Source organism: Phlebotomus argentipes, unplaced genomic scaffold, assembly GCF_947086385.1.
Source record: "Phlebotomus argentipes unplaced genomic scaffold, Phlebotomus argentipes genome assembly contig_39, whole genome shotgun sequence".
NCBI classification, from domain to species: domain Eukaryota; kingdom Metazoa; phylum Arthropoda; class Insecta; order Diptera; family Psychodidae; genus Phlebotomus; species Phlebotomus argentipes.
In genome coordinates, this window is record NW_026776182.1 from 96159 (window position 1) to 119162 (window position 23004).

The 23004-nt window shown below is 42.7% G+C and overlaps 1 protein-coding gene across 1 annotated transcript in view; it reads left to right on the forward strand.

The window, feature by feature from the left end:
* The window catches only part of LOC132263826 (ras-specific guanine nucleotide-releasing factor 1-like), a 32452-nt gene extending 14227 nt beyond the window's left edge, over positions 1-18225 (forward strand). The window contains exons 4-23 of the mRNA XM_059763819.1: positions 2996-3102; positions 4399-4546; positions 4630-4788; positions 6399-6542; positions 6607-6796; positions 7103-7296; positions 7352-7580; positions 7639-7762; positions 7846-7949; positions 8010-8252; positions 8313-9337; positions 9390-9655; positions 9718-9897; positions 11570-11590; positions 13516-13665; positions 13726-14028; positions 14087-14206; positions 14450-14612; positions 14676-14873; positions 15119-18225. Of these exons, the coding sequence (XP_059619802.1) occupies positions 2996-3102; positions 4399-4546; positions 4630-4788; positions 6399-6542; positions 6607-6796; positions 7103-7296; positions 7352-7580; positions 7639-7762; positions 7846-7949; positions 8010-8252; positions 8313-9337; positions 9390-9655; positions 9718-9897; positions 11570-11590; positions 13516-13665; positions 13726-14028; positions 14087-14206; positions 14450-14612; positions 14676-14873; positions 15119-15307 (4257 nt within the window). The 3' untranslated portion in view covers positions 15308-18225. The remainder of the gene's footprint in view (positions 1-2995; positions 3103-4398; positions 4547-4629; positions 4789-6398; positions 6543-6606; positions 6797-7102; positions 7297-7351; positions 7581-7638; positions 7763-7845; positions 7950-8009; positions 8253-8312; positions 9338-9389; positions 9656-9717; positions 9898-11569; positions 11591-13515; positions 13666-13725; positions 14029-14086; positions 14207-14449; positions 14613-14675; positions 14874-15118) is intronic.
* Positions 18226-23004: the final 4779 nt, after the last annotated feature.

A 23004-nucleotide genomic window follows, 5' to 3' on the forward strand; every position in this document is an offset into this window, starting at 1 on the left:
CTTTCTTCGTGTGACCCGAATTTTACGGTTTGTGTGTGTCTCTCTCTCTCTCTCTCTCTCTCTCGTTTTCCCACAAAAGCGAGGAGGAAAAAAAAACTTTTCATCCCTGTTGGCTCCCAAAAATAGCATCATCCATTTCTCTCATTTTCCCAGCACACACACGCAAACGTTTTTGGCCCCTGAACCGGCGTTTTGCCATTTCTTCTCTCCACTTTTCCGGGGGGGCGAAAGCTCGGATGTGAGAGCTTTCGCTCCCAAACTTCGCGCATCTCTTCCATGTATTTCCTTCCCATCGTGGAAATATTATATTTATGAAATGGATGAAGTGGAAGAGATTTTGTCCAAAGACGGCAAAACTCACTCCACTCTCGCACAATGAAGGGCTCTTCGACGTTCCGGCAGCGCGAGTTCGATGCGGATTATTTTAAGTAATGCATGAAATTATGGGTGAAGGTGGAAATGGGAGCTGAAGTGGATTTTAAAAAGTAAATTGCTCATTTCCCCAGGCAAATTTTGTTGTTACAGCGAAAAACCCAATTGATTTTCTCAACATCACGCAGCGTGCGGGGCTTTTCCGCATTTTTTTCGGGCTGCTGAATGACAAGAGAAGGTGAACGCGATTTGTGTATCGAAGCTGGGGAAGTTACAGTTGAAGTTCGGATTTTTCTGACACACTGCTAAAGTCGTCACGTGAGTGTCAAGGAGCGATGAAAGGGATATGATAAGGCTAATTTAATTTTCCGCCAAAACAAACAATGGAACGTGCAGAAGTGCTTCGGCGAATGGAGATATAATTTATCCACCCTGTCGCTTCTGTAAACTAATATAGATGATTGCTACATGACCATTCTGGAGGGTGTCTTGCGAGGACACAATCTCGGGAATAATGAATGATATGATAACATCACATGACAATGTTAAAGTCTCTCACCCATCGTTGTGTCGTGCCGAAAAAAGTTCATCAATTCCGGCCGTCAACTTTTTCCGTCTTGTATGTGTTATGCGTGGCTCTTTGTTCTCCATCATAAGAAAGCGACAGCAACAGATTTGTCGGCGTCACCGGGTGCTTCTCTTGTGTGCGAATTGTTGACTCAGGGCCGAAGAGTGGAGGGAATTTCCTCTTGATGACAGTGATAATAAATAATAACCACAGACTTCAGACTTTGATTACCATTTTCCTTCCCAAGAAACTTTTCACAAGTGGAGAGTTTGTCTTCGCACACCCTTGAGTCGAACTTCTTGCGCGCCGAGCTTTTCGCAACCATAGAAAAGTCACTCATTGATTCTTTGTCTATGAAAATGAGGGTCACTCGGATTACAAGACGCGCTCGTCGAGCTTGCAAAAACTCCTCAGAATCACAATGAAAGCGGGAATATTGTGAAGAGTCACCATCAGAATTCAGCCATGATATTAAATGAGTGGGTTTTGAATGAAATTTTTGCATCGGAAACTTTAATTCAACGGTTTGCTGGCCACATTCTCGGCAATATCGTGGAATTGCTAACCTAAACCCTTCTCTCTAGCACTTCTTGCTCTCGCCGCCATGGCATATTCATGACTGTGGTGTATTGTTCAGTGATCCGCGTAATCACACTCCCACTGCAGTCATTTTACAAATTTATTATGTAGGTAATGAGGTTTATCCGAGGTTGAGGGAAAATTGAGCGGCGGGCTGAGAATGGGGAGGAAATCCTCGGTATTTCTGCCGCATGAATATGCAAGCAAATTGCTTTCTTTCATCTCTCGTCTCTTCACCCTAATAAGATGGTGTTTGATGGCATATGATGAAGATTCCCAGCATTCTCAGGGTGGAAATGAACAAATTGTCCGGAGGTAGACAATCTCTCCACTCACTTAACCATCCTGCAAATGAAGAGGACAATTGTGCTTAATCGTGCAGAAGTGTCCATTAAGTCCAGTATATTTTCCAGTCGCTTCATTGCATATGGAATCCACAATTTTCCTGTCCATTTTCTCTGAGCTTTCACTCCCAACCCTTTTGACCTACGACCATCACATTCCTTTGCACCCTGTGACCAGTGAGGCGGAAATTAAAAATTAGGGGATTTCTCATGTGGAACAACGATGTGTTTTCCACTGAATATCTTCACTCAATCGCATTGAGATTTTCTCCCTCTTCAATCGGGTGAAAAGTTTCACCATTTCTGGGGCTGTAATTAATTAGAGAGAGTTTCAACTTCTTTCCAGACATCAAAGTCGCACGCACACTTTCCCATGTTTCCCGAGAGGAAATTGATTCTTCTCTGCTGATCAAAGGGCACTGATTAGAGAAATGAAATTCCAACCCTTCGTCCAACTATCAACAATTTTAGGGTTGTTCGATATACAAAAGAGTGACATTAGGAAAATACGCAATCTTCGATACAAGTACAAGATGCTGTCCTGAATCCTCCACACACACACACACACACACACAGAGCGTCGAAGGATCAGTGGCAAGAAGGAGTATTAGCAGAGGGCTTTCGGGGTACTCAATTTGGTACCTCTGAAGGCAGAGCTGAAAAAAAGGCACCTTTGAAGCGAAGGAAATTAGGTCAATGTCAGGTTCTTGAATTCTCCTCGACAAGACCTTCATCGTGTCTAGTGATTAAATTTTCATCCTAATTCTTCTCCATGTAATTCTTCAAAGATTTGCTCTGAAATTAAGCTCATTAAAAAATAAAACCTAATTAAGTGTGTTTCAAAAGACATGCTCTTCTATCGATTTTTCACCCGCAGTTCAAAGTCACGATGGAGCGTATTAAAGGACGTTTTATGGGTTAAATTCCGAACAGAGTGAAGTTAATTGTTAATTTGTATGAAATTGAATCTGGTGAAATTCCATATCCACTTTCCTGGTGGCAGAGACGAGAGAATTTAGTGGAAGATGCGGGAAAATCCCTCAACCACATGCAATACCTTGACTCCTTTCCTTCAACTGCTATAAATAGTGTCTTGTTTTTCCCCCCTAATTGGCTTTTACATCTCTTTCAGCACTGCTTTTCCATCCAGTATCGGCGCGAGAATCAGCGGCAATATGACTTGCGAGCCGCATCTGAGTCTGAGGTCTCGGCATGGATTGTGGCCATCAGAGAAGCGAGGTAAGACGATAAGCCAGCAGCAGAATAACAGTAGCGAACAAAAATAGAGCTTTTTAATCTCAGAATATAATTAAGAGGGAAAACTTCCGGTACATAAACCTCCTTGTGGCCTCTGGGAGAAGCGAGAAAAGAGTGGAAAACCACAGAGAAGATGAAAAAAGGAAATCGCCTGATTAATGAGCAAAATTTCACGGAGATTACGTTAGGCTTTCTCCTTTCTGAGTTGTGGGAGATTTAAGAACAAGGGTTAAAACCACGAGTCACAGAGCTTTGCGGTATTGAACACGCGCGCTCTTGCGATTTTATTATAATGCGTGTGACCTTAATGTAGCAATATGTATATGTGATGTTACAAATTGCAGTTCATAACTATAACCAAATGAGATTTTTGATGTCATGCCCCCAAATTGCAGTTCAAATTATACAATGCAGTGGACAAATTCGCCCGTTGAATGCATAATCAACTTGCTTGTAGTCGAACATTTTCATGATATGCATATTTAATTAATCATGAAAATCATACATGAGTTGCGCTCACTGTGAAAACGATATGCATGAGATGTACAAATTGAGGGTGTGAATGAGACTCAGGATGTGTGACAGAAGATTTATACAATGTCATGACAATGGGGAAATCCTGTTCCTATTCATCTCACTTGGCCCGCAATTTCCATTAGATTACCACAAAAGCGACACTGAAAATGTAAGTCAAATATGAGAGAAACCCCAGATTTTTCAATTATTCCACGTTGTTTGTATTCAACTGTGCAGTTGTGTTGTAAATCCGGTAACATTAAGTAAAGCACAGAGTTTTGTTTGCAGTGCTTGTGAAGCTCATCCTCCCAGAGGAAATGACTCACATTTGCATGAGCAAAAGAAAGTGTGTCAAGCAAAGAAGTGATACAGATTGATGTGATGAAATAAGGATTACTCTATGTCATAAATTTATGCTGGTGATAAACCATGATTACAATTTGAATATGCTAAACATTGTGTCATCACTGGAATCACTGGAAACGATTTGAATTGAGAGGAGTGTAAACGCTCCACATTACTCCATTCGTATAATATTCCCTCTAAGCCCCATGTTGATTTTTTTCATCCCACAGATATTAGCATAAAGTTGGCATTGTTGCCGCACATTTACATTTCGTGACTAGATTGAAAAGGTTATGGAACTTGTGGGGCAACTCGCCCTGCCACAGAATTCACTCGCGACTGGTGAAGAGGTTCTCTTTAGCACCACATTAAGTCATATCTGGGCATTATTGTCATTTTTCTCTCTCGTCGCCGCAGTTTCAATAAGTTGCTGCTGCAGAAGGAGGAGCTGGAGCAGAAGCACGTTCACCTGCTTCAGGTGGTGGAGAGCGAGAAGACGGCAAAGTGGCAGTACACGCAGCAGTGCGAGGAGTTGGCATCTGAGATAAAAAAGCTCCGCGCCGAGGTGAGTTGGGTGGCAATGTTCACTGGGATTAGCTCTCTCGCCCTCTAAATGTGACATTCTCCTCTCGCCCGCCGGAATGGCAGATCTGCACACTGCGTAAGGAGTGCCGCACCTCCGTGTCAGCCACCCCAGTTGGTCGTGGAAGCTTCAGCGCCGGCTGCGAAGCACCCGACGAGCACCCCACCCTCACGGGCCTGTGCGCCCAGGTGCAGGACTCCGTGGAGCTGCGGAAGATAAAGAAGGTGAGTGCATTGCATTGTCTAGACTTGGTGGGTGATCGCACAGTTGCCAGAAGACGCACTATTTTCGCTGTGGCTTTCGCCGAAAACCTTCCCGCCCACTCGAGGGCGCGCTAAAGAGAGGGTCGAATTCGTGAGAAATGCCCCTCACATCACCACCTGTCGCTTCGCCAATCACCCTGACATTTACATTGTGATTTCTCTCGCTCTGACATGCATTTTCCGCAGAGACGTGCTTCACGCATTTGTATTCCACTTGCGTGTAGCTTTGAGTGGATTTAATTAGCACGGAACGTGTTTAATGCTCCGAAATCCCTTTGATTGATTCGTGAAATTTCACCGTACGAAATTCAGGTGTGCTAATGACTGGAATTTCAGAAAATTTTCCACGTTTCAATCAGAATCCCTTCAGCCTCAGAAATATGTCTAAAAGCTTGGCTTCGTCGAACTCAAACTTTCAATATTCAACAAGCTTTTAAAGCTTCTTGCCAGTTCAAAAAAGTAATTAGTTTATTAGTTCTCTGCAGAATCGCTAATGGAATTTTATGCATTTAAGCAGACGTCTGGATTAAAACTCAGAAAATGCATTTAGTGTGTTAAAGAATTTAAAGAAAAACTCCTAAAAATTCACGGTTTTATGACCCTCAAAGACATTGTAAACACCGAATGCGAATTACCCCGCAAAATTGCAGCTTAAACTCGGTGACTGGCTCGCAAATGGAGCGTGTAAGAATTGAAGATGACCAGTTAAACCGCAAAAGGCCGAAAAGTAGGCACTTGAGAGGGATAATCGTGCCCACGACCAATTGTCTGTACTCTGATGAAATGGCTTTTCACCTCTGCGGACTTTCAGCCTAGGCTTTCACTGTGTGTGCGAAGAGGAAATCTCAACGCACAGCACTTGAACTCTGACCCCTCAACTCGACCACCTCGCCTTTATGATTTACTACAATTCACCTTCGAGCGTAGCGTGAAATCCGACATGAAAGACGTCCGTGGAGACTTTGAGTGGGGGTGCAAAATAATTTTGCGCCTAATAAATTTGAGAAGAAAATAAATCTAATTCTTCGCGTGGGTTTTTCCATTCATGCTGTGTGAGTTGGAATAAATCTATTTTTAAATGCCGCTTGAGTGTCACATTTTGCCATTAATAGAATATCCGCAAAAGTCTCAAATATTGGGGGTTATTTTGTGTTGGCAAATCGGAAATAGATGCATCTCCTGGCCGAAGATGTATCATTTTACCCAGGTGGCTCTGGATGCTTTTCTCGGAAGTCACTCATGCCGAAGTGCCTGAGAATTGGAGCGTGCACACATTATGGTGGCACGAGAACTTCACCAATCGCCCATGTGATTTCTTTCCCAATTGCGTCGTGCGCTTCTTCTGTCCTGCGGCCATCAGTATCGATTCACAATTGTTCCTTGGAACTCTGGCGGGCTTAATTATTCAATTACAAACCGAATTCAATGCCGAGTCAGTGTTCAGGTGGAATTGAGTTTTCACGTGACATTGAGTCTATTTTCCCGGCCTCTCCAATCAATACAGCAGATTATTGCCCCCGTGCTGCGTAAAGTCCACTTGGAATGACCAGCGCTCTTTCATAATTGATTAGGTGCAAAGCTTCTTCCGTGGATGGCTCTGTCGCCGACGATGGAAGCAAATTGTGGAGGAGTACATTAAATCGCCGCACGCGGAGAGCATGAGGAAGAGGAACAGCCTCGTCTTCTCCATGGTCGAGGCCGAGGAGGAATATATGGTGAGTTTATTTCCCATCGCAACTGGATTCTTTACTGACTGTTGCGCATTTGCGGCTCGTGCAGGAACAATTGGAAGTCCTCGTCTCCTGCTTCCTGCGTCCCTTCAAGATGGCAGCCAGCTCCAAAAGACCGCCGTGCTCTCACGAAGATGTCAATTCCATCTTCCTGAACTCTGAGACGGTCCTTTTCCTCCACCAGATCTTCCTCAAAGGACTCACATCGCGTCTGGAATCCTGGCCAACACTTGTTCTCGGTGAGTATTTATTATGTTTTTAATCAGGAATGTTGATTTATCACTTTAAAGTTTAGGAAATTGATAGTGTATGATAAATAAATTATTTTAAGAAACGCACATCTTTTTCACGTTTGTGTTAGATTAAATTACATAAGATAAACTTTTGCCACTAATTAAGCTTGCAATTTATTAGCAAGTGAAATTAATAATCAAAGAAGTTCATAATTTGCTGATCGTTCGCATTATATTATTGCTAGTCACAAAAACTTTGTTAAGGGGTGATAAACAAGTAACTAAGATGCCTCCTCTGCCCCATACTTTCAGGAGACCTCTTCGACATGCTCCTGCCGATGCTGAGCATCTATCAGGAGTACGTCCGGAACCATCACTACTCCCTGCAAGTGTTGACCGAGTGCAAGAGCAATCCGGCCTTCGCCACCGTCCTCAAGCGTCTGGAGGCGAAGCCAGTGTGCCAAGGACGGAGTCTCGAGACATTCCTCACATATCCCATGCACCAGGTGAGCTCTGACTTCCCCAAAGTCCCTCCGGAATGCTTGAGCGTCTCGGTTTCAGATTCCGCGCTACATCATCACGCTGCACGAGCTTCTGGCCCACACGCCGCACGACCACGTGGAGCGGAAAAGTCTGCAGAATGCGCGGCAGCAGCTCGAGGACCTGTCGCGGCAGATGCACGACGAGGTGTCCGAGACGGAGAACCTGCGCAAGAACCTCGCCGTGGAGCGAATGATTGTGGAGGGTTGTGATATTCTCTTGGACGTGAACCAGGTTTTTGTGCGACAGGGTGAGCATAAGCTTCACTCGAGTGCGAATGTCGGCTAAAATGGGGGATACTTTTGCAGGCAGCTTAGTCCAAGTGCCGCCGGGCCGAGGAAGGATTCGGTCACGACTGGCGTCGTTCAAGAGTGAACGAGAAGCGGTAAGGCAGTGTTTCCTGTTCTCCAATCACATGATTATTGCCACTAGGTAGGTGCCGAGACCCAATCCCGATGTGACTTAACTACCCGTGTGTCTCTGTTTGTTTCACCTCACACGTCTTTCGGGGCTAGGACGTCCGGCGGGCGGCTCCATCTGCTGCAGGACGTGGGGAAGATTCCCCTGGCAGACGCCACCCTGGTCGAGGATCCCAGTGACTCTGAGCGTGAGGACGAAGGTGCGTCCAATGCTCCCTTGCGGCGCCTATCGCCATGCTCACGTGCACTTCCTTTTGCAGGCGACGCATCCGTGTGCTCGGCCTCCAATCAGGGCAGCTGCCTCAGTGTCAATGACTCCGTGAATGCATCACACCGCGATTTTAAGTTAATTGTGGAGAACAAGACGGGCCTGCGCCACTGTATCCACCTCGTGGCGCCGACAGTTCAGGACAAGGAGGCATGGATCAGCGACATCTCGCAGTGCCTCGACAATATTCACATGCACTCAATGCTGTCGCCCGGTCTCGGCGGATCCATTGGAGGTGGGAGTATCCGCAGAAATATTTGCTTGGATTATCCCATTGATGCATTCTCTCGGTCAGGATCGCTAGCTGCCCACCACGCTCTGCGGGCGGATCCTCGCCTCTTCAAAGACGACGTCGATATCCGCTTCTCGCGCACGCTTAACTCTTGTAAGCTGCCCCAAGTGCGCTATGCCACACCCGAGAGACTGCTGCAGCGTCTCACGGATCTCAGATTCCTCTCCATTGACTTCCTCAACACTTTCCTGCTGACCTATCGGGTCTTCACGGACGGTGAGACGGTGCTAAATGCCCTCAAGAAGGTCTTCTACGACCCGCCCACCGATCCGCAGTGCGACTGCGAGCCCCAGACAGATTTCCTGGACATCCCGGGCGCCTATGATGGCAGAGTATCGCCACGGCGCACCTCGGGAGCCTCTTCCGTGTCCGGATACTGCTCAGAGGGCGCGGACAGAGATCGCTCGATGAGCGGAGACTCGGCAGGACTGCGTCTCAAGGGCTCTCGCAGGATGCTGCAGCAGCAATCCACCCAGGAGGAGGGGCTCTCGTGGATCCCCGAGGCCAGTGGCCCAGTCATTGTGCACGAGCAAGAGATGGAAGCAGCCGCAGCCGAGGCAGAGCCTCTGCCGCCGCCTCCACCGCCCGAGGAGAGTGCAAATGTGACAAATACCCAAGACGACGCCTTCCTGGCCATACCACAAACCATCGCCGCGTCCAGCAGCGCGGACACAATCACCGAGACCACCGTTCTCAGCGGTCCTTCCTCCCCGTCGAACCTCAGCTCTGTGACCCTGGTGGGCTCCACGGGATCCGGCGGTCAGGAGAAGACCGACGTGACGCCCACCGAGGGAAATGTGCAGTTCAAATACGGCAAGGCGCCGACGAGTCCTCTTCCCGAGAGGGTCAACAAGCGCAAATTGAGTCAACAACGAGAGCGAGAGCCGAGCACAACAGCCTCCGATGCAATTCCTGTCATCTCTCCACCCACCGTCACCACGACGCCCTGCATCTCCACCCAGGCGTCCCACGAGGAGGTGCCGCGGAGCAAGGGCAGCTTCTCCGGCGCAGCGGGCGGCGGCCTGAAGGTAATTTATGGGCAGTGCTCGTGGTCGAATTGATGGCACTGTGAATTTGCAGGTGAATCTCCTAATGGACCGGAGACCCAGCGCCGGGGCGAACGTCATCCCTCAGGCTGCCCTGTGTCAGCATCGCTACAGTCTGCAGCTCAATGGAGATGGAGGAATTTATCGCGTAAGTGCTCCGCATCAATCTCAAGAGCGGCCCATTAATTGCGATGGATTGCAGGGCGAGAGATCCAGTCCACGGATGATACATCGAGTGCCCAAGACGCCTGAGAAGCAGAAGAAGAGCTTCTTTGGCACGCCTCAGCGAGAGCCTCCAAGGTGAGTTGCCAAATCTTTTCCTTCAGTAACTCTTCTGATGCTGACTTTTTCCTGACTTGCAGGCGCTTCTCGGAGAGCGACGATGACGCCTCGGCTTCCCTCTACACCACCCCCAGAGGATCCTTGGGCGGAGCTTCCCTGGGCACGATTTCCTCCAGAGCCTCAATGCAGCACGAGCCCGTTGTCCACTGCTCCAGCAAGGCAGGCGTCGTGATCACGTCGTATCGTCCATCGAAGCGCAGGTAAATCCTCTTTATTCAATAAATCCTCCTCAGCTATCATCACTCAAGGGCTGATGATGGACGGCCAGCCAACGCCAGCACACAAGAGTGAATTAGAGCTTCCTGGAAGCGTCGGCCCGATGTGCCATTTAACCCATTAATACGCAAATATTAGCCTCAATTCTGGCTGCAAGATATGTCTAGATAAGGACTAAAGATGATTCTGTCAGTGTTCTGATTTCCTTGATTTTTCACATGAAATCATTTGGAAATTACTCAATAAGCCCATTAATGGCTTAATTAGTTCTATGCCTCTAATTTAAATTATGTCCTGATTGCAGTGTAATTATTGTAATCCTCGGGTAATTAGAGGTAAAGCTCAAGCGAGATCAAAAGTGGCCATTGCGGTGGTCATTGCGTTTAATTGTTTGCACAGCCATTCATCATATCTCGAGGGTTTTGTCCGAGTGTCTGGGAATCCGGGGACACGAAGAGGACCTCAGAAGGACAATCAGGACGATAAATCACGGCTGTGACTCTTGATTTGCTCACTTGCACATTCCGACACCCTCACAAATGGGCCTCGACTGCAACTTGCCGCAGATGCGCTCCATTAAAGTCGGCATTTGCCAGCAGACTGCGACATTTATTCAACTCGTGACTGATTTTCCATCCATCAAATCGAGTGCAGCTCAAGTGCGTGTCAATAGTTTATCATTTTCCATCGAGACGGAGTGTTCTTCCGGACTCTTGCAGTGCTAGATTGTAGATTCGGAACATAAAATCCGATGAGACAACTTGTTGCGCTCATCCATCGTTAATGTCCAGACCAATTCTGGGGGATTTATCATTGTGCGCTGTCTTCCAGGAGCTCTCTGGCATTCTTGTGGCGGGCGCAACTGGAGCCATATATTATCTTTATACCCTCCAAGAGTTTGGTGGTGAAAGTTTAATGCGCGCTGGAAAGTGTATTTGCAAACACTTTCCACGCAGACATTGACTTCGTGTTGATTGAGACAATGGAAAATTATTTGTTATATCAGTGTTCTCTCTATCTTTCTGTCACTATCTCCTATTATTTTAATTACATTGTTCACCATCTCTATGTAAGTTCTCTCTATGTGCTCTTCTTCCTCTTGATTACCAATCTGGGCGGTGAAGAAAGCGAGACCAAATACTTTGGCTTTCTTCGCCCCGCCGTTCTTTGCTTGCCTGTGATCATCTTGTATTGATTGTTAATTACATGGCATTCATTCTTGAATCAATGGAAATTCTCACCACGCGGTCAACATCGCATTGAATGGCAAAATGATCATAGTATTGAGAACCCCCTTCAATTTATATATTCTTTTCTCTCTTCGACAAAAGACAATAAAAAAAAACACAAGAGAAGTTCAGTATGAAAATGACTTTCGTTTATTCCAGACACTCCACTATAAGTTTCTCGAACTTTTCACTTTATTTTCACCTTCTCAGTTTCTTTAATTCAACCACCATTCCAATGAGAAAAAAAAGAAATACAAAAACCACCCTCAAGTACGACCTGAAGAAACCTTATGAGAAATAATCCCAAAGAAAGCTAGAGAAGAATGACTTTAGGGCAAACAAAAAAAAAATTGAAAGCAAAAAATGTGCAAGGAAACTTTTCAACTAAAAGAAAAACTTTAACCTGTGTGTATTGCATATTGTGAAGTATGGGACCTGATCCTCTTTGGTAAGTTCTCAATAATTAGACTGTAGTCTCTTTAGTATTCCACCTCTGTTCACTTTCATAGAGTAGCCTTTTTGCAATTTCCACTTTGCCCAGTGGCACAAAAATTGTGCAACAAAGCAAATTCCCCTTGCTTTTTTCCCCAACTGCAATTCCTCCTGATTTTCCTGCACACACCGCGGAAAAAGTCCAACAACGCACAGTAATTCCCCAGGAAAAAAAACAGCTCACCACAATTGCTCACGTGGAAAATGCTGCGCGAGAAATTGCATACAATGTTTCGGAATTTGCTTTGCTGGACCATTTTTATTTGAATTTCCACCCACTAATTGGCTCAGTAATTATTGCACGGCTTTTAATTTTCCCTCTCATTTTCTGCCACTCGCTTTTCCTTCGCCCTGGCGTAGAAAAAAAAATGGAACAACCATGCTCTAGACAAGTAGTCAAATTAAATAGATTAGAAATGTATTTTTAGAAGTCGGGAAAACGACACAAATTTAATTACTACGGACGCTGGAATTGATTTCCCAGCGTTGAATTCTGTGTTTTCACCCTTTCATGTGGTTTTGAAAGCTCTTGGCCTCATGTTTTATCCATTAAACTCACTTCTGCAAATGACGTGGAAAGTCAAAGCAGCGAAAATTATGAATAGTGTGTGAGGAAGCCATAAACAACGTTTTCGCTGAAATGACAAACCACTTTCGAATGAACTTTTCCAAATCTATAAACGCGACTTTTTCTGATGGGTTTTCGGTAAATTCTAAGCCATAATTCTGTGGAGAATTGTCAAATGAAGTGCGAGATTTAAGCTTTAATTGAGTTTACTTAATTTTCCCACAGAAATCTCAGCTTCGCGTAAGCAAATTAATGTCGAAACTTATGTACGCTTTTGAAAACTGTCATCTGAATGCCATGAAAGGCCAAAGCAAATGTTGTGCTCGTGGCAAAAAGATTTTACAGTGAAAAGTGAAAGATAAACACAGAGGACAGAAATCATTTGCACTCTTTTCCCATTGCGCTTGCTTTGCATGGAGCGTGAAAGCCGTGAGCGAGCTTTAAGCTTTAAACCGTGACGACTAATAAAATGTTCAAGGTGTAGTTTGTCGTAAAAGTTTGCAATATTCCACTTTGGCGAACGAGAAAGGGAGAGAGAGAGAGACGGGAAAATGTGTATTATGGAATAAATAAATAAATATCCCTTCTTCAATGCATTTTCCGCTTGCGAACGCTGCAAGCCCCAAAAAATTTGCGCTCTTCTTGCGGCATTTTCCATTTCCACATGCGATTCTCCACCCGTGTTCACTTCTTTTACGACCGCTCTCGCCTCATATAAACTTATGTGACTCTCTCTCTCTCTCTCTTTCTCCTGACATTGGGAGATTGTGTGCTCTGGATACTTAACGTTTTCTCGCTGCAGCTATAAAATGGACAGTAAACTTTTTCCCCATCGCTTTTCCAATTCGATTTTTTCCCGTGTGCTCACAATGACTTAAATAAATTTATGTGTATTTTTCTATCTCTGACGTGATTATGGCTGTATTTCGAGCAAGTTCCATTTGGCTTTTTATTCCGCTCTCTCTCTCTCGCTTTTATATTTTATCGTGGCTTTTTCTCACACCTCCTTTTCTACAACCAACGAATTTTCGTACAAATTCCAATCTTGCTTTCAAAATCGGGCACTTTCGCACACAAAAAACACACATGAAAATAGCACATTCACAAGCGGACACGGGTATAAAACAATGTGTGGAAAATTAAATGGGTGAAATGGAGCATTTGAATGGAAAATCTAATCCCGCGTGTAAAAAGTCTTACACAATTCACCTGAGTTGAAAGAAATACTGTAAATTTTGCCACATTCTCACATCACCTGCTTTTCACTCGTGCTCACTCGGAGCTTTCTTTTTCCCTTGGCCGCCGCTTAACAGGAGCAGCACATCGACGGCCGCGGCCGCTTTTGCCATCGCCATTTCCGGCTCCAGCAATCCACGAGATGAGCCTCCAGAAGTCGAGGCGCGAAATCGCAAAGAGTCCGTCGTGAGTTCTCCGGCAACGATGCGAGTTCTGAATGTTCTCAGGTCGGTGCTGAATCTCTAGTTTTCATTTGGTGGATCTCATGATTCGTTTGATCCTTGCAGACATTGGGTGTCGAAGCACTTCCAGGACTTCGAGCAGGACGCAGCGCTGCGCTCGCAGACTATCGCCTTCCTGGACGACATCACGTGCAGCCCGAATCTCTTGCCGACGGAGCACAGAGCGGCGTCTCAATTGCTGCGGCTTCTCTGTCGCGAGGACATCGACTGCGGAAGGAAGCACCTCGAGACGCTCCTCACGCCGCCTCTGTCGCCCAGCAAGGAGAGCATTGAGACTCTGTCGGCGCTGGAAATCGCCGAACAGATGACTTACCTGGATCATCAGATCTTCCTGGCCATCCGGAGCGAGTGAGTCTCTCCGAGGATACCTTGAATCAGCTGTCTTGATTGTGCTTCTCTTTGTCAGGGAATTCCTCGGCCAGGCTTGGATGAAGGCAGACAAGAAATCCCGGGCGGAACACATTATCCAGATGACGAAGAGGTTCAACGATGGCTCGCGTTTGGTGTCATCAGAAATCATATCGAGGTAAAGATGTCTTAAAATTAATTGCTGCCACAAATAGCTAAAAATCAATCATTTTTCGAGCCCTAAACTTGGCCTTTAATTACTGAACACTCAGAATTACTGCAATCATACTAGTGGCTCCGAAAGCTCAGCAGAGAGCTTTCATGTGAATTTGTGTGTGGAGAACGCTCGCAGTGCATCTCAAGGGCAATCGAAGAGCCATTGATGGGTGAATTGTATCTAAAATTTACATGTCTGTTGCAGAAGTAGCATGGCAGCTCGAGTGGCAGCAATTGAAAAGTGGACTGCTGTTGCTGATATCTGTCGTTGTCTGCACAATTTCAATGGTGTTTTGCAAATCTGTGCAGCTTTCACCAACGCAGCGGTCTTTCGTCTCAAGAAGACGTGGGACAAAGTGCCAAAGACTGTAAGTGTCTCACTTGTCTGCTTTTTACGGCCAAAATGAGAAATTCACCCCTTTGTCGCCCAGATCAAGCAGACGAACATCAAACTGCAAGCTGTTGTCTGCTCGGATGGACGCTTTCGGGCCATGCGAGAAGTTTTGCATCGATGCGATCCGCCGTGCATTCCGTATCTCGGCATGTATCTCACGGACTTGTCCTTCATCGAGGAGGGCACGCCGGACTTCACGCCCGACGGTCTCTTAAACTTCTCCAAGATGCGAATGGTGAGCTTGAGTGCAAGTGGAGACGATGTGGCTCGAATCTGTACACCACGTCAGCTTTCAGCACCCGAAAGTTAATTTCACGCGTTTTTATTTCATTTCACGGGATCATAAATTAATCGTAGAAACAGACAATGAGAGAGACTAGAAATGTTTCTTCCAACTGTATAGTATTTCGAACCATTTTCCTCCCCTTGGCGAAAATGCAGAGTGAAGGATGGGATTTAATGCAAATGTGATTTTTGCAGATTGCACACGTCATTCGGGAGATTCGCCACTTCCAGCAAACGCCCTACAAGATAGACCACATCCCCAAAGTGACCAACTATCTGCTGGACACATCACTGCTGCTGGACGACGACGAGCTCTACTCGCGCTCGCTCCAGATCGAGCCGCGCAGCTCGCGCCTGAGCGCGCCGAACACGGCGAATGTCTAGCTATAGGCCACCTTTCGTGTCTGCCAATTCGCGCGGCGATTTGACAGGCACTCCAGGTCGCTGGACAACCCTTTCTTATGAACACACCGGCTGGACATGCACTCAGCTTTTTGTACATAGAATCACACGAATGCACAGCGACAAGACATGCTTTGGTTCAGTTCTTTAGCTCCTTGATTTCATGTATTTTGAGATTTTGAAGCGTCTGTGAAGCGTCTCAATTTGCGTCATTATTCTAAAGATGATAAAAGAACTCAAAGATATTTTTGATGAAAAAAACAGAAATTGATGAAAATATGAGTATATTTTAAAGAATGTTTTCAACTGCGTGACTTTCACGGCAAATGAAAAAGAAAAAAAAGTATATTGCAAACTTAGAGGGAAAATGCACTCAAAGTCAGGAGAGAGAGTCTTCATTATAAGGATAAAGTATTATGCCATAGTTGACTTGAATGTTATATTGTATTAAGGATTCTTTAGCAATGAAATGTGCTGGTTCACACTTTCATTTAAACGTTAGACAGAAGAGCATGAAATTTTGATGAATTAAATGAAAAGTATTTGCTGTTGAACTATTTGAAATATTTATCGATAAATAATATAGTTACTCTGTTAATATTGTATTTAAACATATCATCGTAGTGATATACAAACTGTCTGGCAAACAATACCACCCACTTTTCCACCCCCTTGTGATATTCACCCCGTAAAACTTGGACGCTGAATGGCTCGAGAACTTTCAAAATAACTTGCATTCTCAATTGTTCGTTGGAAATTGTACAAGAAAATGTCACGAAAGTTTGCTAATTTTTACCTCCAGTGCAGAAAATGGCAGAACAACTTTAAATGAGAGTAATATTAATGACAAAAGAAATGAGAAATTTAATTGCTGATCCACAGCAAATTCAACTTTCTCGCTTTTTAACTCTCTGCTATGCATGAAAAGAGACTTTCTATCAGTGGAAAATACAAAATATTTCCACATTTTCTCAGAATATTTGCACAGGAAAAAATTCACAAGATATGCGAAGGAGAATTCTCAGAAAATGTGACTCTCGAAATGTACCTCTTGAGTCACAATTGAAGAAAAGCTCTGTGTCCTCGTAACGGTTTCAAAGTAACTGAATGGGATTGTAAAATGTGTAGAGCTTTTAAGGTTAAAAGATAAAATATTAACATTTTGCTGTATTGTCTCATAAGCACTTTTTTTGATCTTTGTCACACTCTTGTGGAGAAGAAACGCCAAAACTTTTGCACGGAAATGGAAATATTGAAAAGCCCCGCCCCTCTAAATGCTCCGCCCACTTTTGAAGAAAAAAAATATTAAAATTCGCTGTGTTTTGTAGTTCAGCGAGGAAATTGCTGGAAAATCAGCAGGATTTATAACTTTTTGCGATAAAAAAGCTATTAGACATGGGAAATCCTCTACAAGCTCGTCTACAAGCTAATTTACCGCGCCTTAGAACCTCGTAAAGATACATCAAAGGGCGTATCCGAAGTACAAAAACACCACAAATCAGCATGAATAGTAAATTTATTCATGCCTTTAAGACACTGTGTAGTTTTTCACAAGAATTCTCTTATGAATCCCCTCAGGAAAAATCCAAGGAAAGCAAAAATCTTATTCTTCAATTGATTTTAAACAGAGGATTTTTAATATAATTTAATTTCCATGATTATTTCGCATGTATAATATTGAAAATCAACTGAAAATGACAAATTCTATCCTGTGATTCAAGACTCTTGAAGGTTTCTTCTGTATTTTCCTGTACTTTTACTAGCAATAAATATCCCACATGTTGAGAAATTGCACAAAATCACCTTCTTGAAATAGATTACAATTTATCATTAATAAACAGATTGTTTACGAGACAATAAACAATCTTGCAGATGAGTGTGTAAATTAAATCCCTATTGGTCAATTTGTAATTGAATAAGTGGTGTAAATATAATGCAACATATGTTAATAAGTATTGAAAAAAAACTATAATGATAATCCAATGTAGTGAAATAAATTAATTATTCTCTCTTTTGGGCGTATAAATATTACAGTCAGACAAATTATGTGTATGTAAAAGGTGCAAAAAAATGTTGAAAAACTTAATATAATGCAAAGCATTTGGGTTCTCGAGCGATCAGTGTGAAACCACACTCTTCATCACATTAATTTGAGTGCGAGGCAAATTACCATATTTCGAGTACATTTGCGCTGGGGTGAATTAATTGAATCTCTGAATTGTGTGTATGTTTGAGATTGCAGATGAGAATTCAAGTAAATTGGAATATTTAATTGTTTCAATATCACCATAAATGTGTACCACAAAAAAAAACGATGTACTTAAAAGTCGTGTTCTTTTTTCCACTGACTCTAACAATTTATTTTCCTGCAGTTTAGAAGAGTAAACAGAATAAACCCATGTTGAAATGTACAAGAAGAGGAGCTAATAATGAAATTCTATCCACGATCTGTTGCTTGTTGACAAAAGGATGTTTTATGGAAGGGAAGAAAATTTATGAAAGCGCGAAAATGTTACCAAATAATCCACACTTGACAATCTCTTTAATGCAGGATGACTATTTAGATGGGATAGGAAATTATTTAGCACTTGATTGAATTTAGGTACTTTGTAAGAAAGTGAGAAGAATGCTTGTTATTCCTAACAACAAACAGTCTATCAAAATTATCATGAATTTCTGAGAAATCTACAAAATTTTCTCATTAAAATAGACATTAAGAATGTTGAGAATCTTCCAATCTAATTAAATCAATTAATAATGTACAATTCCAAGTCTGGAAAGTGTCTGATATTCCTCACCGGAAAAACCCAGGTGGCAAAGTGACAATGGAAATACTTACAGCAGAAGATATATAAATAATGTAATGCAGAAGTAATATGAAATATAATGATGAAATTGTAGCTTTTCCGTTTTGTTGTGGGAAATGTTAAATACACGGAACACATGGAAATTCAGGTGCATTTCCTTGAGAAAGCGCTAGCAAATAAATTTACCACCTCATATTGTCATGAGAATTCATTTCGCACTGTAGCTGTTACTCACAGGGCCAATCACACAAATTGTGTGACTATTTTCTAACGCGAAAGACGATTATCCTTGCAAGTTTATTCCATAATCTGCCAGATGAGTTTCAAGCGGCAAATCTTATGAACATCCCTGCTTCCAAGCGCTGTGCTTTCAATTTAAGAAATGGAAGGTAAGTAGAAGCGGAATTTATTGCAATGCTGGAAGTTTTCAACTTTCTCATTAAATCACAAGTAATTATCCGTATAAAGTACAGTATGAAGTACGGTGTGACAACACCCACGTCGTTCATCTTCCGTGACACTCCGGTATGATGGGATTCCTTGAATCCTGGGAGCGCTCACGAGCCTTTTCTCCGTACTCGTCAATAGAATTCAGCGGTGCGACGGTGAATTGTGTGAGACAGGCAATAAAATTGCTCATTTGTATATTTTCTGTTTGCCTAACCATTTCACGCAGTGAAATTTAAATCCCCAAGAATGAGGGATGAACTTTCCCTTAAAGTCTCTTCAGGGTGAAATTAGACACTCTTGGGAGGAAACTCTGGCACAATTTGAAAAGAGTCGGAGGAGTTTGAAGGGCACCAGAGAAAAAGGATTTCTCGCACTTGAAGGAAACTTGAAGAATATATAATTAGCTCATTGAAATAAATTAAAATTAATGAGCAGAAGTTACCAAGGAAATTTAACACAGTTTTCACCGCAGAAAAAAAATTCTGGGAACACCGAATATTTCTCCATTGATCGACAGGTGAAGTGATTGAACTATGGCATTAAATTTGGCAGCAGAACGCGGTTTTGGACATATGAATTTAATAAATTGAATTAGCCTAAATTTGTGGTAAAGCGCGGAAAAATCCTCGGTGCTTTCATCGATTTCAACTCACTCTTTTTCCATTCCCGTTGTCATGTCAATTTGCCCGCAAAAATTGCAGAAAAATGCAATTTTGATTGATACTGAGCGTGTGTTTCACGTGGAATTTGTCCCATCAATCAATTGACAAAGCGGGGTTAAAGTGTGTTCGCCAGGCGAAAATGTGGAGGGATCCCGAAGGATCCACTCGACAAAGTGGCTCTCGTCGGGTTGACTTTAATTGAATTATATTTTGCTGGATGAGTAAAAGGTGTGAATGCTCAAAGAAGTGGAAGAAGACATTTCCCGAGGACCCTTTTCAATCTCTGTGCGAGTTATTCTGTCGGATTCCACCGATGGCATCTGCTCAAGTCACAGGTGGCAATTTCATCTTCTCTGGGCAAGTCCAACACTCTCCAGCCCCTCGTCCTCACTATTTCCGGTGTTTTCCCCGTGTTTTCATCCCCCTTAACAACATACGTGTGTATAAAATCCATCAAGCGACTTAAGCAGTATTTATTTTGCGTATTTCTCATTGCCACCCACCCAAATGTCACACAATTTCCACCCTCGGGGTGGAAAAAAGCAGGTGCTTCTGCAGCCAGAAGATGGGCGAAAATCAATTTCATTTCATGACTTTGGAAATTCAATTTTGCTCAATAGACAGCATGGAATAAGAGGAAAATGAATAGGAGAAACTCTAGTGCCATTATAGGAAACTATGCAGGAACATTTACCAGTGCTGGAAACATTTACTCACAGTCTTTCCAGGGCGAGAAAAAGACACCAATTCAATTCCACGAGGGAAAAATTTGCTTCCGTCCACCAATCAATATATTCTTTGCCATTCAATGAGCAGTGTTTGTGGAAAACTGTGTCAATTTGATTGCTTATGTGTTCAGTTTGAATAGAAGTAATAAATATCATTTTAGAGTCTGATAAATTAACCATAATTGAGTTTGTAAAAGTTCTCCATGACTTAATTTCACTTTAATTGCATATTACTCAAGAATCGAGCAAAAAAGTATTACGCCACGAAAGCTTTTTCTTGGTAAAGCTCTAATTGAAAATGCTGTTCATTTTAATACTGACAAAAATTACAGGTTAAGTCGCGTCAATTTAAATGAATGAGCTTTTCTACAGGCACTGGAAACATTTATAGTTTTACTTATTTAATGATAAATGTATTTTAGAGAAATAATGAACGTCTTTAAGTTTCTGACAGCAACAAAATAGGCCTTGATTAAAACAGTATTGAATTCATGTGAGAACCTCAGATTGAAACCCGCCATGTTTTTCCTTTATATTAAATTACGTTTCTTGACTTTGTGTACCTTCCTTTGTGTTCACACGCAGAAAATATCTCATCCTGTATGTAATTTAATGCCTTCTATTGATGTGATATTCATGACATGTGCAGCAGAGATACATATAGTATGCATAGTCCAAATTCCAAATGCATTCAAATGCGAGAAGACAAAAGGAAGCTTCGCCGAGATAAGCTTGATCTCATCATTTATGACGACATCCATTGAAGGGTTTTATTTCACATCCTTTATTGTGGGCGGAAATTTCCATTTCGGCGTGAATTTCAAGGCTGCGCCAGAGAGTGTGGGTTTTGCCGAGGTAGTTTCGGAAAGGTGAAAGACGGCTTTTATGTGTTTATTGATTTTTTATTGAAACTTTCGTGCATTCCGTGGAGCGAGAGGCACTCCATTACTCTCGCCCCCGACTCCGTGGGCGTCCAGAGGAAGTATTCTCGAGCGTGTCAACTAATAAATCGAAGCCTATCTACAATACTGGAGGAGTCATAAAAGCTGAATCCCATTCCAGAGACACATAGACGACCCTCGATTTTATGGCTCGACAATGTACTCGACTGGCAGAGATGTAGGCCGACGTGGTCAAAGGAGTGTTGATTTCCTGGGCTTCCGTGCAGTTTCTGTTTATTCTGCCTCGACAGCCCATAGTTTAAGAACTCGCCTTCGTGTTCGCACCTTCTCAGTCAATTGTGTGAATTCCAAGGGTGAGATTCCAGCCCATTCTACTTAAAAGCCACTACCAAGATTCAGAGCCTCAGAGTCAAGGGGGAGCTAATTTGGGTAGAATTTGTACACTATTTCCTGGCGCATAAAGAGTTTATACATGAACAAAATGGGATGCGTTTTAGCGACTCCGTCGCTTTAAAATTGATTAAATAACCTAGAAAAATATTAGAATTCTTCTTCAGAGCAATTGTACACCATTTTCGACCGTAATACCTGCCCCTTGACTTGGTGTTTATCTTCTTTGGGCTCAACACATGAAAATTGGTTTTGTGACTCGAATTGTACACGCCGCTGTGGCACTGCTGGCGAAGGAAATTGCAAACAATGTATGTAAATTCGATGGAAACTTGTTGAGGGAATTTTTTGGCCTTCCACCCCTGAAATTTCACTCTTCCTTGATTTATGTACAACATGGAGCTTTCTTAATTAAATTTAATCGCAAGATCCGGACGCTTACGGTCGGTGAGGTGAGGAATAGAGAACTTAAACATCCCTGTGAGGATTTTCAATAAGACTTTATTTGATCCATGAAGCAGCGGATGTGGTATTTCTCACGCAGGTTCCCTCACACCCCCAAGACGCTGTGCTTTCCTTGAGGTGTGCTCTTGACGTGTCAGATATTTCCCCAGAAACTAATTAACACCGCTCGGAGTTTTATAAAATTTTTAGAATACACCTCGCATTGGATTAAAGCAGATGTTTTCCGCAGCAATTTTCCGCACCCCAGAAAAAAAACCATCACACGCAACATAATTATTTTCTATAAAGCTCACACTGCTAATTTATTTCGCCGAGATGAGGTGAAACGATTCGATTTTTTGCTACCTTCAGATGATAAAATAAAAATCTGCCCTCGAGCTAATATTTGTCTTCCATTACGTCGACGTATGCAGATGTGTTTTCTCTCAAACTTGATTAATGCAGGTTAAAATAATAAAGTATAGTTGGAACTTGAGTTCAAAGCTGCAAAAATATTAAATGCAGAATAACTCGCATGATTCATGTTTACATTTTACACGCAGATTTTTCATCTAGTTTATTCTGCATGACTGATAAAATGTTTGGTTGGATGCAAATTTTAATAAAATTCTGGGAAAATAAACAAAGCATAGGTTGAAGTATCAAATTACCCAGGAATTATCAGTGATCAAAAGAGTTTTAATTGGGTTTTTTTGCAAGTCAGATGAAATTTGTAATTTCAAAAATTGTCCAAACGCATTTGCAGAAAGATTCATATTACAAAAAGGATTAAAGTATGACCATTTTCCACCTTTATAATAAAATGACATCGTCATGCCCATTGAAAAAAATACATTTCCTGAAAAGAGTCTTTTAGCTTATTGAGAAAGAAATGATGAATTTCACGACAGATAAAATTTTATATTAGGAAACTTTTGCCAAGCTGAAAAGCTTTCAGTCAATTGTTCAGCCTCAAAGATTTTCTTAAGCAACAGAGATTGAATAGACTAAAAATAAGAAGAAACTTAAAGATATCGGAAAAATTGGGGCAAAAATAGGAAATGTTTGACGTTTGGCAAGGAAATTCAAGTGAATTCATTGCTTTTCGTTGTATTTTGGAGCACAACTTTCCACTCTTGTGTCGATTTATCAACTATCCTCCTTAGATATATGTTCAGCCGAAGGAAAGCAATTGATAAAAGAGATAAAAAATTGGTCTCTCAATTGCCTCGGAGGTGTGAAATCACATAAATCTTCCATTGGAGAAATTAAGCGAATATTTTATTTATACTTGCC